This window comes from Rhinolophus ferrumequinum, chromosome 15 (genome assembly GCF_004115265.2).
Source record: "Rhinolophus ferrumequinum isolate MPI-CBG mRhiFer1 chromosome 15, mRhiFer1_v1.p, whole genome shotgun sequence".
Lineage (NCBI taxonomy): Eukaryota > Metazoa > Chordata > Mammalia > Chiroptera > Rhinolophidae > Rhinolophus > Rhinolophus ferrumequinum.
Genome location: NC_046298.1, coordinates 44231 through 60495, shown reverse-complemented (window position 1 = coordinate 60495; position 16265 = coordinate 44231). Strand labels below are relative to the sequence as shown.

At 59.6% G+C, this 16265-nt stretch overlaps 1 protein-coding gene across 1 annotated transcript; it reads left to right on the top strand.

The window, feature by feature from the left end:
• The first annotated feature begins 2582 nt into the window (after positions 1 to 2582).
• On the top strand, positions 2583 to 15456 carry LOC117034714 (tubulin beta-3 chain). Its single transcript, XM_033127960.1, has 7 exons — positions 2583 to 4600; positions 5276 to 5401; positions 5603 to 5666; positions 7238 to 7369; positions 12527 to 12635; positions 13163 to 13273; positions 14048 to 15456. Exons 1-7 carry the CDS (start codon positions 3612 to 3614, stop codon positions 15121 to 15123), a joined length of 2607 nt encoding a protein of 868 aa, XP_032983851.1. The 5' UTR covers positions 2583 to 3611; the 3' UTR covers positions 15124 to 15456.
• The last annotated feature ends 809 nt before the right edge of the window (positions 15457 to 16265 follow it).

The following is a 16265-nucleotide window of genomic DNA, read 5'->3' as shown; positions in this document are numbered from 1 at the left end:
CCTGACCTCCACCCAGAAGCAGCAGACGGGGTTTGAAGGAAGCGCTGCCCATGTGCTCCAGGGAGGAGTCTGGGCTCCAGGCTGGCTGTGTGGCTGGGAATGCAGGCCAGTCATCTCCCATCGCGCCTGCCCGAGTCCTGCTCCATCAGCCCTCCTCCCAGGGACTCCTAAGCTGTTCTCATTGTTGGTGTGGAGTCACCCACTGGGGAGGTGCTCCTTTCAGCAGTTCCCAACTGGGGGGCTTCCGGTGTTGGTGGGTCAGCAGTTGCCCCTGTGCTTTGAGCACGCATGGCTAGGACAGAGCCCTGCGACGTCGTGAGGTCTGTCCATTTTGGCTCCCACACCTCATTCCTTGCCGTGACAATCTGGTGGGAGGGACCTACACGCAGCCCTGGGGTCCAGTATGAAACCGACAATCCCAGCCTGTCCTCAGTGCACATGTCCCCCATGAGGGTGGCCTGAGATGCACTTCAGCCAATAAGATGGGAGTCTGCCGGGGGTCTTCGGGGAAGGGACTTGTTCTCTGAAAATGATGTGAGCAAGGAGACCTTGGTGCCCAGATGGGGATATGATGTCTGAAGCTGTAGCAGCCGTCTTGCAGCCAGGAGCTGGTGAACTTGAAAATGAAGAGCCCATGTCCAGGGGGTAGTGAACGAGAGAGGCTGGGCCCAGGCGGTGAGGAAAGTGCTCGGGCTTAGGTCATTGCAGCAGCGTTTCTGCTGGAGATGAGAAGACCGCCTGGTCCCCCACGTCTGAACACCCGTGTCCAGGGTGAATCAGCCCTCACAGGCCTTGTGCTACCCATGGACAGGACGGCTAATGGGTTGTGCCCTTCGCCACCAAGTCAGACCCCCCCTTCAGCGCAGGCATCACTGGGAGGGCACGTAAGCCACACACACCCCAAAGTCAAAGAAAACTAGACCATCCTCGAATCAAGACACTGCCACCCAGCTCAGCGCCAGCCCTCCCTGAGATTCCACTGTGCAGAGAGCCAGGAGGGGCTGCACACCCTGCGTGGCTGTCTCCTGGCTGGCCCTCAGGGGATCTCCTCTGTTCAGGCAGTGACCCCTACCTCCTGCTGTGGCCAGTGGCAGGCGCCCACGACTATTCAGTGAGAAGCCTCTCATGCCCCAATGTCCCCACAGAGCTCACTCGACACCTAATGCTTGTGTGTTGCAGTCCTCCTGTGTGCCTGACACTGTTCTTGGTGCTGGGACCTAGGGGCTTCCTGTTCTCACAGCCACCTCAGTGGGCGGGGCACGTCGTCTCCGAGGGGACGTGCCCACCGCCTGTCTCCTGGCCGTCACTCAGTTTCTCCCAGGGGCACTGGCAATGGAATGATATAATTGGCCTTCGGATTATCTGTGATGTCATTAGATGTTTCCCCCGTGACTGTAACTAATCACAGAGATGACTTTCCAGCTCGACTGTACCTGCTGTCTCCCTTGAATGGCATCCCCTGCGGGCAGATTCAGTGAGAACCAGATGGGGAGTTCTGAGGCCTCAGCAGGAAGAGGGCTGTGGTCGCCTGCAAAGGCTGCCCAGTTCTCACGCCCTTTGAAGTCTCGGGCTGGGGGTGGGGGGTACTGGCCACCTCAAAGGCCTCATTTATAGAGCTGGAAATGCTAACATCCCTGAAATGTCACGACACAGCAGCTGGGGGCGGCCCAGCAGATGCTCACTGGTGCCCCAGGGCTGGAAGGTGGCCCTAGGGGAGGGATCGCTGCAGGGCTGGTCCTAGGACTTGTGTGGTGGAGGTGCCAGCCCAGCCCCTCCCTGTTGCCAGGACCTCTTCCTCTGCTGCAGCTCTCGTGACCTACCCTGGGACCCTGAGCTCCCTTGGGGCTCTCCACCAGGAGGTCAGTGGGAGGAGGGGTGCCTGCTTCCTGTGGGACTTGGGACTGCACAGAGTGACGGTTTATGCACTGCCAGAAACAGGCAGGCAGGGCCACCAGTTGGGGAAATGGTTTGGCCAAATCTACGAAAGCTGAAGACATGAGCATGGAAGCCCACTCCTTGGTGGGACATGCCAGCTGGAACATGCCTGTGTGACAAAGGTGCCCAGCAGTACTTAGTGACGGAGGTGGGGGCTGCGCCAATGCCAACATGGTGGACACCTTAACGGCCACTCCATGCAGCTCAAGGATGTCTCAGTGCTAAGCGGGAGGTATGAACCGGGTCCGGGCACAGTTCCAAAGTGGGGCAGGACGGCCCCAGGGTGTCCAGTGCGATGACTGCCTCATCTGCTCCATCTGGGTGCTGCTGTGTGCAGACTGGGGCATCCACCAACCTGCATGTTTATAACATGTGCACGTTCATGTGTGACGGGCTTCAAAACAAAAGGGGGCAGAGAGCTTTGTAAGTCGTGCAGATGGAAGCAGTGATTGATACCGTAAGGGGCCAGTAATTGTGCTCACACATGTGGGCACTTCGGAGGCCATCTGGCAGCTGGGAGGATGGGTGAGAATGAACTTCAGCAGGAACATCGCAGATACACCCAAAACAGACCTGCCTCGGGCTCCCCCACCCGGCCCCTCACCTCCACCACCAGCCACTCTCCACCCTGTCAACAGAGGAACAAGCCCCCCCACACACTTGGGCCTTCAGAGGAGGGCATGGTCCTCAGTGAGTGAGTGCTGGGAGCGGGTGGAATGGGGCCATCGGGTCCATGGGGCACTGCTGACCCAGCGCCTGCAGTGACAGAGACAGGTCTGTCTGGAAGTGGTTCCTGGCACAGAGGAAATGGGGGCCAGCACCTCTGTCCCTGCGAAGCTCCTGCAGCCCATGTGGCCAGGATGCCCCTGGCAGCACTCAGCAAAAGGACGGGGGTACCTTGGGGCAGGGGCTGCTCTCGGTGAACATCTAACATGAGGTGGGGGATTAGGCGTTAGGGCTGGGGATGGACAGTGAACAGCTAATGAGCATTCCCGAGGCAGAGCAGCATCAGACAGGCGTGGAGGAACAGGAGGGCTTCCTGGAGGAGGTGGTGTTTGCCGTGGGCCTGGAGGAGGCTTGGAAGTCTCAGGGACAGGTCCAGAGGATGTCCCACATGCACAGAAGCCTGGAGCAGAGGCCAGACTGGGAGCGCTGGTTGGCTGAGCACAGGTGAGGCTGGCCAGGCTGCAGGGGCTTTGAGTGGTAAAGGGAGATGTCCCCCCAGGAGTCTGGGGACCCTGGAAGCCGGGACAGCCCCAGGGGCCATTTGCTCCACCTAGCGGCAGGCCAGGGTGCATTCCCGGGCACACGCCCATCATGTGGCTGCCCTCAGGAGGAGGGGCTCCAGAACCCACTTTAAAGACTCCATTCTTCCGGGCCTCAGCGCACCCCCTGACCTGGGGAGGCAGGAGGCAGACGCATGAAGACCTGAGCGACCGCACCTCCAGCGAACAGGTGGGGAGGTGGGCTGAGGGCAGAGGGTCGGTGCTGCCAAGCTTGGGGTCTTGCTGGGAAGTGACCAGACTAGACTGGTGGAGAGGCTGGGGCCTCTCCTTCTGGGCCATGCCCGGGCCGACATTTGTCCAGCCAGGGAGAGGGTGAGTGTGAGGGTGGACTTTGGGGTACACACGAGCCGCCCTACTGGTGGCACCATGAGTTGAGTGGAACTTCTGCCGATGGAGGACCCCCTCCTGCTTCCTGGAGGAACTGTGGCCATGCAGGGGCCCCAGAGGCTGCTGCATGCCCTCAACTCCACCTCCCTAGCCGCCCCCCACCTCGCGCTGGCCACCAACCGGACGGGGCCCCGGTGCCTGGAGGTGTACATTCCCGATGGGCTCTTCCTCAGCCTGGGGCTGGTGAGCCTGGTGGAGAACGTGCTGGTGGTAGCCGCGATCGCCAGGAACCGCAACCTGCACTCGCCCATGTACTTCCTCATCTGCTGCCTGGCCGCGGCCGACCTGCTGGTGAGCGTGAGCAACGTGCTGGAGACGGCCGTCACGCAGCTGCTGGAGGCGGGCGCCCTGGCTGCGCGGGCCGCCGTGGTGCAGCAGCTCGATACGGTCATCGACGTGCTCGTGTGCGCCTCCATGGTGTCCAGCCTCTGCTTCCTGGGCGCCATCGCCGTGGACCGCTACATCTCCATCTTCTACGCGCTGCGGTACCACAGCATCGTGACGCTGCCGCGGGTGTGGCGGGCCATCGCGGCCATCTGGGTGGCCAGCGCCATCTCCAGCAGCCTCTTCACCAGCTACTATGCCCACACGGCTGCCCTGCTCTGTCTCGTCAGCTTCTTCATAGCCATGCTGGTGCTCATGGCGGTGCTGTACGTCCACATGCTCGCCCGGGCGTGCCAGCATGCCCGCGGCATTGCCCGGCTGCACAAGACGCGGCGCCCCACCCACCAGGGCTCCGGCCTCAAGGGCGCTGCCACCCTAACCCTCCTGCTGGGCATCTTCTTCCTGTGCTGGGGCCCCTTCTTCCTGCACCTCTCACTCACCGTCCTCTGTCCCCAGCACCCGACCTGCGCCTGCGTCTTCAAGAACTCCCACCTCTTCCTGCTCCTCATCATGTGCAACGCCATCGCAGACCCCCTGGTCTACGCCTTCCGCAGCCAGGAGCTCCGGAGGACGCTCCGAGAGGTGCTGCTGTGCTGCTGGTGGCGGGGGTGACACCACATGGCCCAGTGCCTGTGTCACCGGGGCAGTCGCTTGTCAAAGCAGATGGGCTAGATGACCTCTGAAGGTGTGAACGCACAGACCCTCTGGGGCCAGAGAGGAATAACACGATTCTCCAGGAGGTGTTGAGGGGGACACGCCCAACTCTGGGGACTTGAGCCTGGCCAACCGGGATGTGAAGAGCCATCAGGAGTGCTGCTCCCAAGGAGGCCTCCGGAGAAGGGACTCTGTGACCAGCAAGACCCAGCCTCACAGGAAGGATGAGGTCCTGCCTCGGATGGGGCCTGTGTCTGCAGGAGCTGCAGTGGCGGGGTGTAGCCGATGTCTTCTAAGGCTCTCAGCCTGTCTGTCTGCAAGGCAGCACGGCCAGTGCCTGCTCACAGAGTCTCTGGGCTGGGAAGCGGTCTGGTAATAAATATCACATTGGGGCAGCCTCACCGCCATGCATCAGCTCCCTCCCCGTAATGCTGGAAGCTTGAGGGTAAAGGCTGGGGGAGGAGGTAGGGGTGGGAGTGATGAAGGGACAAGTAGGTGCCAGAAACTGTGGCTGGCCTGCAAAGAAGCCAGAGTGCCGGAGGTCCCGCCTCCGGAGGGGAGCGCATGGGGACCCAAGTTGCGGCTACTCTTACCCTGTGTCTTTGCTGACTCTCCGCATGCAACCCCAGCCCAGGGTGCCCTGTGCCCAGCACCTCCATGGTGACGGGCTCAGACCCTGCCCAGGCCGCCATCGGGTGCAACAGCTGGGGCATCACTGGCCCCTCCTCATCTGCTCTGAGGGGCCCATGGGGCAGGTGGGTCGGGGGCTGGGCTTTCTGTTCCCCCAGCAATGGCGTCCTGGGAGGGGTCAGTGCTCAGCCACCTCGGGATGTGTTTGAGGCAAGGCGTCCTGCATGGGGTGGAGCTGTCCAGCAAGGTCCCAGTCCTGGGGGTGAGCATCTGGGGTGGACCATGCTGCCTGCTGCTGGCAGCCTTGGCTCCACCCTCTGCTGCAGTCCAGGGCCCTCACTGAGGAGCCCACCTGGTCTCCTGCACAGTCGACCCCCTTCCTGGCACAGGGTCAGTGGAGGCAAAGCAATGGTATCAGCCAACTCCAGGTCGGTTCTAGCGACACCTGCAGCCCCCCAGCTGGCCAGTGCCCCACCCACACTGGCAGCTCCAGCCCTGACTGCGGGTCTCAGGGCTGGGAGCTGATTCCTAGCAGGGCCAGCCTTTGCTGGGAGACAGGACCATGAGTCAGCCTGGAGTCCGCACCAGAGCCCGCTGGGGTTGGAGGGGGGCCAGTCTGGCCCCAGGGAGGCAGGGCCGGGGATGGCTGACTGGATGCTGTGAAGCTTTGTTTGCTCAGACAGGGAGGTGCAGCCGGCTCCAGGGAAGAGCCAAATGCTCACCAGGGACCCCCTGAAAGGGGGGGGGGACAGGGCGTGGCCCCAGGTGGCTGGAAGCCAAACACAGAAAAGCACATCATGGACACGTTGTGGGGGAGGGGCTTCTCTTGAGAACAAAAGACACACTTCTAGACTTGCCAACCTGGGGAGCTGCAGGCGGGGAGAAGAGCAGCACACAGCCCCACCATGCTAGCCCAGTGCTGAGCGGACCCACGGCCGCGTTCTGCCGACTGCCTGGGGCACGCCCTTTCTGGAGCAGCTCATTCCTGAAATATCAGAAGGACCTTATTATCAGGTGGCTTCCCTAGTCTCCCAGTAGAATACAAAGCCACTGGTGTGTGCGAGTGTAGAAGTGTCAGTGCCGCTGCACTCCCACCTCCCTCCCTCCTTTGACCAGTGGACTCTCCCAGTTTTTCCTCCAATCACCCCCACCTTATGCACACACCACCTCCCTATATAGCCCCCTCCCTGTGGCCTCACTTGGACCAAGAATCCAGGTGACATCACGGAGTGAGTTAGAAACCACTGCACACCATCCCCCACCCTGTCGGTCCCTCACCTGGCTGTGTTCTTATGACAATTCCTGAAACCAATATTCACTGAGCAGTGGCTGCGTGCCAGGCGCTGTGCCTGCTGGGGGTACAAGGCAAGATCCATTTGGAATCTGACAGCAGCCCCCAGGGGGAGGAGGGGCAGGTGGCATCCCCCACTGCAGAGGACAGTGAAGCTCAGGGCTGCCATAGTCGCCCGCCAACGCCCTCCTGTGCCCATAACCCGTGACTCAGGCATTTCTCTGCCCTGCCCCATGCCTGCTCTCAGTGCCTGCTGCAGCCGTTTCCTGCCTCCTCCACCCCTAAGGGTTCCGGCGAAGCTCAGAGTACCTTGTCTGTCCCTTCCTGCCACAATACAAGGAGCTGGGAGGCGTCCATCTCGACCTTTGGGGTGGGAAGATGGGGTTGGTCTCTAAACGGGTGTGGGGAAGAAAGACCCTCCTTTGCAAAGCCGAGGAGTGGGACCGGCGAGGGCTTTCGGGGCGGGGTCCGAAGGCCAGAGGACTTCATTGTCTTCCCTGGAGCCCGCCAGCCCCTCCTTTCGGGTGAACTGGGGGCCCCCAGACCCCGGTGGCGGCGGACGGATGCTGCAGCACTGGTGCCGCATTCTGCGGCAGCTCACCGGATTGGCCGCGCGCGGTGACGCCACGCAGGGCGTGCCGGGCGGGGCGCAGCCTATAAGAGCGGGTAGCGGGGGCGGCAGACCCTCCGCAGCCAGCCCGGCAGTCCGCGCGCGTCCCGCAGCCGCCCGCCACACGCACCGAGCATGAGGGAGATCGTGCATATCCAGGCCGGTCAGTGCGGCAACCAGATCGGGGCCAAGGTGAGGCCGCGCGCCGCCGCCACGCGCCCGACCGCGCACCCGGCGCGCTTGCCGCGTCCCCACCCGACCCGGCCCCCGAGGGAGGGCAGCAGGGCGGCGCCGTTCACCCCGAGCCTCACTCGCCACTGCGAAGCCGAGAACAAAGCGACGAGCCCGCCCTGCCGCTCCCACCCCCGCCTTTCCTCGGCCCCTGTCCCGGTCCCCTGGGCCTGCGCGAGCGCGGAGCAAGTCCGCGGCGACGCTCCCTCCGCAGCTGCGCCCTCCTCCGCCGGCCGCGGCAGGTGCAGCTGGGGCGCCGGCTGCGCGTGGCCCTCCTTTGGGGTCGCAACTCAGCCTTAAGCGAGATGCTGGGGTGGGCAGGTTTGGGTGGGGCTCCCCCCTCAAAGCCATAATGATTTCCTCTGCCCTCCTTCCCCCCAGGAACAGGAGGTCCTCCCAGAGGCCAAAGCCGCCCAGGTGCCCCCAGCCTCGCTCGGATAACCCTCGGCTTCCTGGCCTTACCCTGTTCCTTTGTTGAGGGAGAAGTTGGGCCCGCACTCGGGGTGACCTTGGTCCAGTACTGTAGTCTCCCTCGGCGTGGGCCCGCCTGGGCAAACGCCACGCGGGATTGGACCGCGAGTCTGGGGGTTGGACGTGGGAACAAAGCCGGGCTCCAGGCTTGGGAAGCTCAACGCCGAGCGGCCCCTCCCCTCCATTGTTAGCCCACCTCAAAGATGTTGGGGTTGAGGCTGGAAGAGGAGGTGGCACGTACCGGGGAGGCTGGTGTCACGTCTCCAAAGTCCGGGGAGGCTGTCCCTTGCCCAAGGTCACACAGCAAGTCCCTGCGGACACCCAGTGCAGGGCCCAGGCGGGGTGGGTGCGGCCCTGAGGCCCTGGCTCCCTCAAAACAACACGAGGGGAGAGGGTGGCCTTGTCAGGACCAAGGCCAGGGACCCAGCGCGGGGATGGTGTCGAGCTGGTCCCCAAAGGAGGCGGAGGTAGGAGACAAGTCCTGGAGGGGAAGGGGCCGAAGAAAGGCTTCCTCTGGAGGGGGTTGCCATGGAAACGAGGCAAGAACAAAAAAAGCTAATTACAAGGGGTCTGGGGCAGCCACGTGGCTGACTTGTAAATTGCAATTTGGGCTCTAGGGTGGAGGCGCCTGGGATGGGGTCTGGGGAGGTGGTAGCGAGAGACTCCTAATCACCGAGGAGACAGCTGTGCCTGCCCGAGGAAGGAGCTGGGGGAGGGGGATGCCTGGGGGACGATGGCCTCAAATCAAATCAGGGCTCCTGGGGCAATCGCTGGCAGCTGCCCTGGCCATGCAGGAGGGGCCGAGAGCTCATTAATGTCACAGGGGCCTGGCTTGCCCTGAACATCTGCTCCTCGGAGGGCCAGGGGTCACGCGGGAAGGGAGGGCAGCCCTGAGTCCCTTCTGGGCCTGGGGGAGTGGTGATGCACCCGTGCCCCTCCTCCCGGGCTGGGACAGGCCGTCCTGCAGGCAGGCCCGCACTCCCGCAGCCGCTCCCCACAGCGTCCTCCGCAGAGATTTTTTTCCTGCTTCTCAGCGCTGTGACCCTTGGGTTTGCTTATTACTTTTGATTCCTTTCGCATTGATTGTCTTAATTTATGTTTGTTGTAAAAATTTATATCTGATTCTTTTTAACAATCAAACAAGACAGAGGTGGATTTTGGGAAGGGGACTCCTTCCTTACCTTCCCAGTCGCTGCCCCTTTGAGACCAAACTTGAAGAAAGTGCTCAGAGGCTGCCCGGCACCGTGTGGAGAATTTGCCTGCCCAGTAGCTCAGCCTCTGATCCATAGACAGGCAGATCCTTGGCCATTTCTGTTTCCGTGGAAGGGGGAGGGCACGCTTTCCTGTCCCCCATCGGCATCAGCTGACTGTGGTGCGCAAGGGGGCTGCTTTCCTGCTGACTCGTCCTTGAGTGCTGCCAGAATCAGGCTGCCCACTCTGGGGAGGGCAGGAGGGCGTGGACGGAGGTCAGGGCCATCTGGGACTAGGAGAGGACATGCCTCTCCTGACCACTACCTGTTTAGCACCGAGCCAGGTGCTCTCTCATCACCGAGCCAGAGTGCAGTGAGACGGGTGTCATCTTTCTCCCAAAGATGACAAAACTCAACGCTCGGGGAAATTAAGTCACCTGCCTGGACTGGCAGGAGTTTGAATCTTTGTCTGCGTGGATACAGCAGGATGCCTGGGGTACCCGCACCCCCACAACTGGGCAGATGAGTCCAGGACCCCTTCCTCCTCCCTTAGGGAGGCAGGGCTGTCCTGAAGCCTTTGTCTGCGCCCCCTCCTCAGGGCGGGGCCACAGATGGGAGGGGCTTTGGCCCTGACAGCCAAAGGGGAGGAGGGGTTTCCGTCTCCTTGCAGCCTCCCTCTGCCCCCGCGCCTCCTTAAAGGGTCTCGGTGGCACTGGCTGTGCCGGGATGGAAGGGTAGGGTGGGGGTGGGAAAAGGCATGGGGTCTTGGAGGCCCTTAACGCCCCCGCCCCTGCCTCCAGGGAGCCGCTGCACGCCACTTGCCTTGGGCTCCTGAGCGGCGCGGTAAAGGATCAGCACCAAGGACAGCGCCGCCGCCCAGGGCCTGACCCGCCCCCACCACCAGACCCAAAAACTTAGGGTCTGAAATGGGAGCTGTGGCCTGGACCCTGAGTCCACGGCCATCTGGCACTTTTCTCATCTGTAGTGGTGATGATCATAAAGATTTCTTATTTAACTTACAAAATTGTATTTTATTATTTATTAAATGTTACATAATCTATTTTACTAATGAGATCTATTTACTATTTTAAATTATCATTTTATTTTAACTGCAAAAGCAAGTCTTAATATAAAATACTGAAACACTTCTAAAATATTGAAACACTGCAGGTCAGGCTAAAGTGACCATTTAACCACCAGCCCCTCGCGGCACCCCCTCCAGTGGGCAGGTCTGTTTGTCATTCTTCTATTCCCTGCTCTGCACATGTGCAGACGTCTTTGTACAGGAATATAGCATCTGTCGTAAGGTTTCCCTTTTTACTGTATATGTCATTGCTTAATGTGCCTTTTTTTTTAATTTATTGGGGTGACAATTGTTAGTAAAACTACATAGATTTCAGGTGTGCAATTCTGTATCACTTAATGTGCCTTTTTCCTCAAGGGTATATCTTGGAGATCTCATGTCTCTGGTGATCTTTCACTATGCCACGGTATTCCAAAGCATGTTGACTTTTTAAAGCTATCTTTTATTTTAAGTTATCAGCGCATATGGCTTTACCAATTGAAAAAGCATCTAAGGCCTTTTTGCTCACCAAAGCCGACATTTGCTGAATGCTTTTATGTGTGAGGACTTACGTTAACCCCTTGATGTGGGTACCATTATCAAATCCACTTTACAGATGAGAAAGTCCCAAGAGGTGGAGTCACTGTCACATGCTGGCTGGTGCTGCGGTCTGCACCCACTGTGGTCCGTTGTCTCCTGGAAGAACATGCTTCCCATAGATGACGTGGTACCTGGGTCACTCTCTCCTGGCCCCACACTTGCTGTCTTGAGCTCATCCCTCCTCTACAGAGGCTGTGGGTGTTTCTGAAGCCAGAGGTTTGGAGTGTCCCCAGGCTCAGCCTTGTGGACAGCCTCGGGAAGGAAGGCATGGGGAGCCAGGCAATGACAGGAAGCTCTGATCAGGCCCTGAATGCCTCTGAGTGGCATTTCTGTATGTTTATTTTTTCTAAGTACAAAATTAACACATACTTAATGCAAAAAGAAGAAGACAATTTTAGCAGTGACGAAAAAGCACAAAACAGGGAAGGAATCCAATCTCATGTTGCTGAAAGGTGACCTCTGACTTCTAAGAACAGTCTCTCTGATGAATTGTCAAGATGCTTCTATGCATTTTATAATAATGACACTGTTCATACTTTTCAGGTTTTTAAACAAACAGGTTTTGATCATTAATCTTTTTGTGTGCATGAAGTTAATATGTGGATGTGACAAAGAATGCCAAAAGAACCGAAGGGCATACTGTGGAAAGAAGTCTCTCCCCAGCTGGGGCTGCATGCCCAGGCAGCTGGGCACAGCTGCCGGGAGCCTTCTGTCTGCTGGGGACACCTCTGCACAGAGGAGCACATGCAGACTGTTCTAACCGCTTCTGTAACCGGGCAGCCTGTCCCAGCGCAGGACTCCTGCTCAGCCCACTTCACAGCCATTCATCTTCTGAAAGTCACCCCATCCCTGAGGAGCAAGGGGGAGGGGCACCGGGAAGTCACCCTGTGTGACCAGCAACCTCTTGCCTGTGTGGGCCAACCGGAAGTGCCCCTGGTGCGAGGGCAGGGTTCTGTGCAGCCTTCCCTCCCCCCAGGGCACGTGCCCTTGTGTGGACACACATGCTGATAACTGCACACAGCACTAGCCTCTGCCACACGCCGTTCACACACTTTCACAGACACTCACTTTATTCTCACAGCGGCCTGTTTTCATGGGTAGGCCCATTGAACAGATGAGGACACTGAGGCACAGAGTATTTTTGGGACCTGCCCAAGGTCACACAGCTGGGCGGGGTGGTCCAGCTCCTGAGTCGAAGCCCTGGCCTACCCTCCTGCCTGCTGCAGTCATGGGAGCAAAGTGTGATAGGCGCTGTAGCTTCCTGCTTGGGGGGGGGGTGGGCAGGCAGCAGGGGGCCTGGCAATTAGGGCTGTGCGTGGACAGGCTGGGTGACCCCAGGCAAGTCCCCACTTGGGGCCCCTGTGGTTCCTGTGGCTGAGGCTGCTGGCCCCTGTCACTGCACGTCCTCTGCCCTGATACCGAGGGGCACGTGGAGCCCAGACTCTTGTCTCTGTCACTTACCTTCTCTGTGCCTCAGTTTCCTCATCTGAAAAGTGAATAATAAGAGCCACCCATAGAGGGTGTTTGTTACTGACCCTGGGCAGCAGGTGCAGAGCTGGGTCTGTGTGCTGGTCCTGTGTCGGCTGAGGACTCCAAGATCCGTGGACGTGACACTTATTGCAACAATTTTCTGACAGATGACAGCTTGGGATTCTTTTCCGAAGACTCTCAAAGGGACTAGTGTAGACTTTGGGTCCAAGCCCCTAATTTTACACGCAGGGCTTGTACGCCTTGGGAGGGACAGGGCCTGGTCAGCGTCATGGCCACCTGCTGACCTCTCCTTTCTCCCTGAAGTTCTGGGAGGTCATCAGCGACGAGCACGGCATAGACCCCAGTGGAAACTATGTGGGAGACTCAGACCTGCAGCTGGAGCGCATCAGCGTCTACTACAACGAGGCCTCTTGTGAGCTCCCATCCTTGACCCCGGGGAGGTGGGAGGGCACCTGGATGCTGGGTCCTGGGATCTGCCCTCTTATTGGTTGGCAGGCAGGTATAACTTGACACGCACAGAGTAAAGACAAGGAACCTAGTAAATGTCACTACAGTGAGACTCAAATGAGTTCCATGGCCACAAGACGCACACTACAGAGGCATGGGCAGGGTTGGGCAGGGCCCCGAAAGCCCCCTCAGGGGGCATCCCTATAGGAGGGTCCGGAGCAGGAGTCACCTGGAGGACTTGGGCAGGGGCCATTTAGCAACTGGTGTGAAATGGTGTCCATATTGAGCTGGAGAAATGCTAACCTGCCCACATGGATGTGGGATTTGGTCCTGGCAGTCCCGTCAATTCCCTTTTCACACAGGGTTCCTGCCTCTGTGACCAGATTCTGAGCTCAGGGCGAGAGGACCAGGCTAGGAGGCCAAGGCAGGGTTCAGAGGCCAGGAGGAGCCCCTGAGCCTCTGTGACCCACATAACCCACCCTCTCCCCTCAGCTCACAAGTATGTGCCTCGGGCCATCCTGGTGGACCTGGAGCCCGGAACCATGGACAGCGTCCGGTCTGGGGCTTTTGGGCACCTCTTCAGGCCTGACAACTTCATCTTTGGTAAGTTTCCCTGGTCCTACACTGATGGCAGACCCCATCACGGCCAGTCCAGATCAACGGGCACAAAAGGGCATCGTCGCCCTCAATGCAATCTTGCAGGGCAGAGCTGATCTCCCATTTTACAGTTGGCAGTGGAGGCCCAGAGAAAGGGTTCTGTGCGGGGAACAGAAACCAGTGTATATTTCAAGAACTGTGTGTAAAACTGAGTTAAGCTTACAGGAATTTTAGAGAGCTGATGGGACAGGAATCCCGGCCTACAGAGGCCTGGAATTCACCAACATAACATCACTGTGATCCAGAGATCAGGTGGTTCTCATGCCCCTGATGAGTGGCAGGGTCCTGGATGCTGGCACATTTACCAGAAGAGGGCGTTGCCCTATTTCTGCCTTCCAGAGCTCAGAACTCCAACAGATGGGCACAATCCACATCCACCACCCAAGCTGCCAGGGACTCTGGGGGTTGTAGTTCATGTCTCCAGCACCGCCAGTCAGATGGTGGGTGGGCTGCAGGGAAGGGCTGAGGAAGTCACCTAGGACCCCTAAGTGAGGCAGAGCTGGAGCTGTAACTCCAGGTTCTCAGATTCTGACTAGGGTCCTTAATATGGCAGTCGGGCAGCATGGACCCCGACAGAACAGTGTGGGGAGCTGTGGGGAGCATGAGGACGGGTGGCCTCCCCATTTGGTAGTGGGGAAGTGGGCACAGTAGCCCTCTGGGTTGGGATGTTCGAGCAGGTGCGGGAGGCGTGACCTTCTGTGCCACCTGCTGACCTCACAGGCCAGAGCGGGGCTGGGAACAACTGGGCCAAAGGGCACTACACGGAGGGCGCCGAGCTGGTCGACTCAGTGCTGGACGTGGTGCGGAAGGAGTGTGAGAACTGCGACTGCCTGCAGGGCTTCCAGCTGACCCACTCGCTGGGCGGGGGCACGGGGTCCGGGATGGGCACACTGCTCATCAGCAAGGTGCGCGAGGAGTACCCTGACAGGATCATGAACACCTTCAGCGTGGTGCCCTCGCCCAAGGTGTCGGACACCGTGGTGGAGCCCTACAACGCCACGCTGTCCATCCACCAGCTGGTGGAGAACACGGACGAGACCTACTGCATCGACAACGAGGCCCTCTACGACATCTGCTTCCGCACCCTCAAGCTGGCCACACCTACATACGGGGACCTCAACCACCTGGTGTCGGCCACCATGAGCGGGGTCACCACTTCCCTGCGCTTCCCGGGCCAGCTGAATGCCGACCTGCGCAAGCTGGCTGTGAACATGGTGCCCTTCCCGCGCCTGCACTTCTTCATGCCCGGCTTCGCCCCTCTGACCGCCCGGGGCAGCCAGCAGTACCGCGCCCTGACCGTGCCCGAGCTCACCCAGCAGATGTTCGACGCCAAGAACATGATGGCCGCCTGCGACCCCCGCCATGGCCGCTACCTGACAGTGGCCACAGTCTTCCGGGGCCGCATGTCCATGAAGGAGGTGGACGAGCAGATGCTGGCCATCCAAAGCAAGAATAGCAGCTACTTCGTGGAGTGGATCCCCAACAATGTGAAGGTGGCCGTGTGCGACATCCCGCCGCGCGGGCTCAAGATGTCCTCCACCTTCATCGGCAACAGCACGGCCATCCAGGAGCTGTTCAAGCGCATCTCGGAGCAGTTCACGGCCATGTTCCGGCGCAAGGCCTTCCTGCACTGGTACACGGGCGAGGGCATGGACGAGATGGAGTTCACCGAGGCCGAGAGCAACATGAACGACCTGGTGTCCGAGTACCAGCAGTACCAGGACGCCACGGCCGAGGAGGAGGGCGAGATGTACGAAGATGATGAGGAGGAATCAGAGGCCCAGGGCCCCAAGTGAAGCAGCGGTCAGGGGGCGGGTCAGGCCACGGCCAGGGCCAAGAGGTCTGTCCCCCAGACCTACTGACGCCGCCCAGCCTTGCCCACCGGCTCCCGTCACCTCACCCTAGGGCTCCCTCATGTCTGTCCTTCAGTATTTGCAGCATCCCCACCCCACCTGAGTCCATTCAGCTCTGTCTTCCCGCCACAGGTCATTTCCATTTTTGTGTCACTCATTTGTCTCTGCTTTATTGTCAGCTCCAGGTCTGATGTTTTATGGTTCATTTTGGGTTTTTTTTACTGGTTTGTGTTCATATTTTGGGGAGATACTTAATAAATTTATTGCTGTCAGATACCCCTGCCTGATGCTTCAGATTTCTTTTTATTCAGGAAAGTTGGGCCCAGAAGGATAACGAGGGGCAGACAGGGAGCCCCGGTTGGTGGCTGGGCCAGGCTTGTGCGTGGAGCCTGCAGAGGTCCCAAAGCAGAGCATCTGAGCAGCTCCTGGAAATGAGGAGCAGGGCTCCTGGCAGGGGGGCGGAGAGAAAAATGGGCCTTGCCTCATGAAGCATTATCTCAGAAGCCCAGGCCGGGCTCCCCCGTGACTTGGGAACAATCCCTAGTCTCCTTCAGGGTGACGAACATTCCAGCGTTTTCCTCCGGCTTATCTGTGTTGGATGTTACAGGCAGGAAGTCCAAGACCCATTTGGGAGGTAGGAAGGGGGCCTTGGAGCACTACCCGGAAACACGTGGTGTGTTGGGGGGCTGGGACTTGGGCCCTGGGAAAGGGCGGGCAGAGTCAACGCATTGTGGCCACAGCACCCAGACACAGGCTGGCATGGAGCGCTGTGCTGGCCTGTGAGCCCCCTGGTGGTCATTTCCTGTGGCTGCAGGGCACCAGGTGTCTGGCTGCATGGGCGCCTGGAAGCAGCTAACCTGGCCACCTACTTCCTTCTACAGAGAACGAAGTGGGAGCCCAGAGAGGTGGAGAGCCCGGGTCCCACGCGAGCATGCAGAGGGCTACACTGGGCCCAGACCCCGCTCCGCTTGGCTACCCCACACCCCACCCTGGAAGCCAGGGGTGTCCTCAAGCCTAGCTCCCCTAGGACACCCCAGTGCCTCACCCCTCTATGGATGTCTGTGCAGAAGAGGGGTCAGGGGACT

Coding starts and splice junctions, on each gene's coding strand:
- LOC117034714 (XM_033127960.1), top strand. CDS start 3,612: ATGGAGGACCCCCTCCTGCTTCCTGGAGGAACTGTGGCCATGCAGGGG. Junction 5,667..7,237: donor GACCCCCTTCCTGGCACAGG/GTCAGTGGAGGC, acceptor AAGAGCGGGTAG/CGGGGGCGGCAGACCCTCCG. Junction 7,370..12,526: donor GCAACCAGATCGGGGCCAAG/GTGAGGCCGCGC, acceptor TTCTCCCTGAAG/TTCTGGGAGGTCATCAGCGA.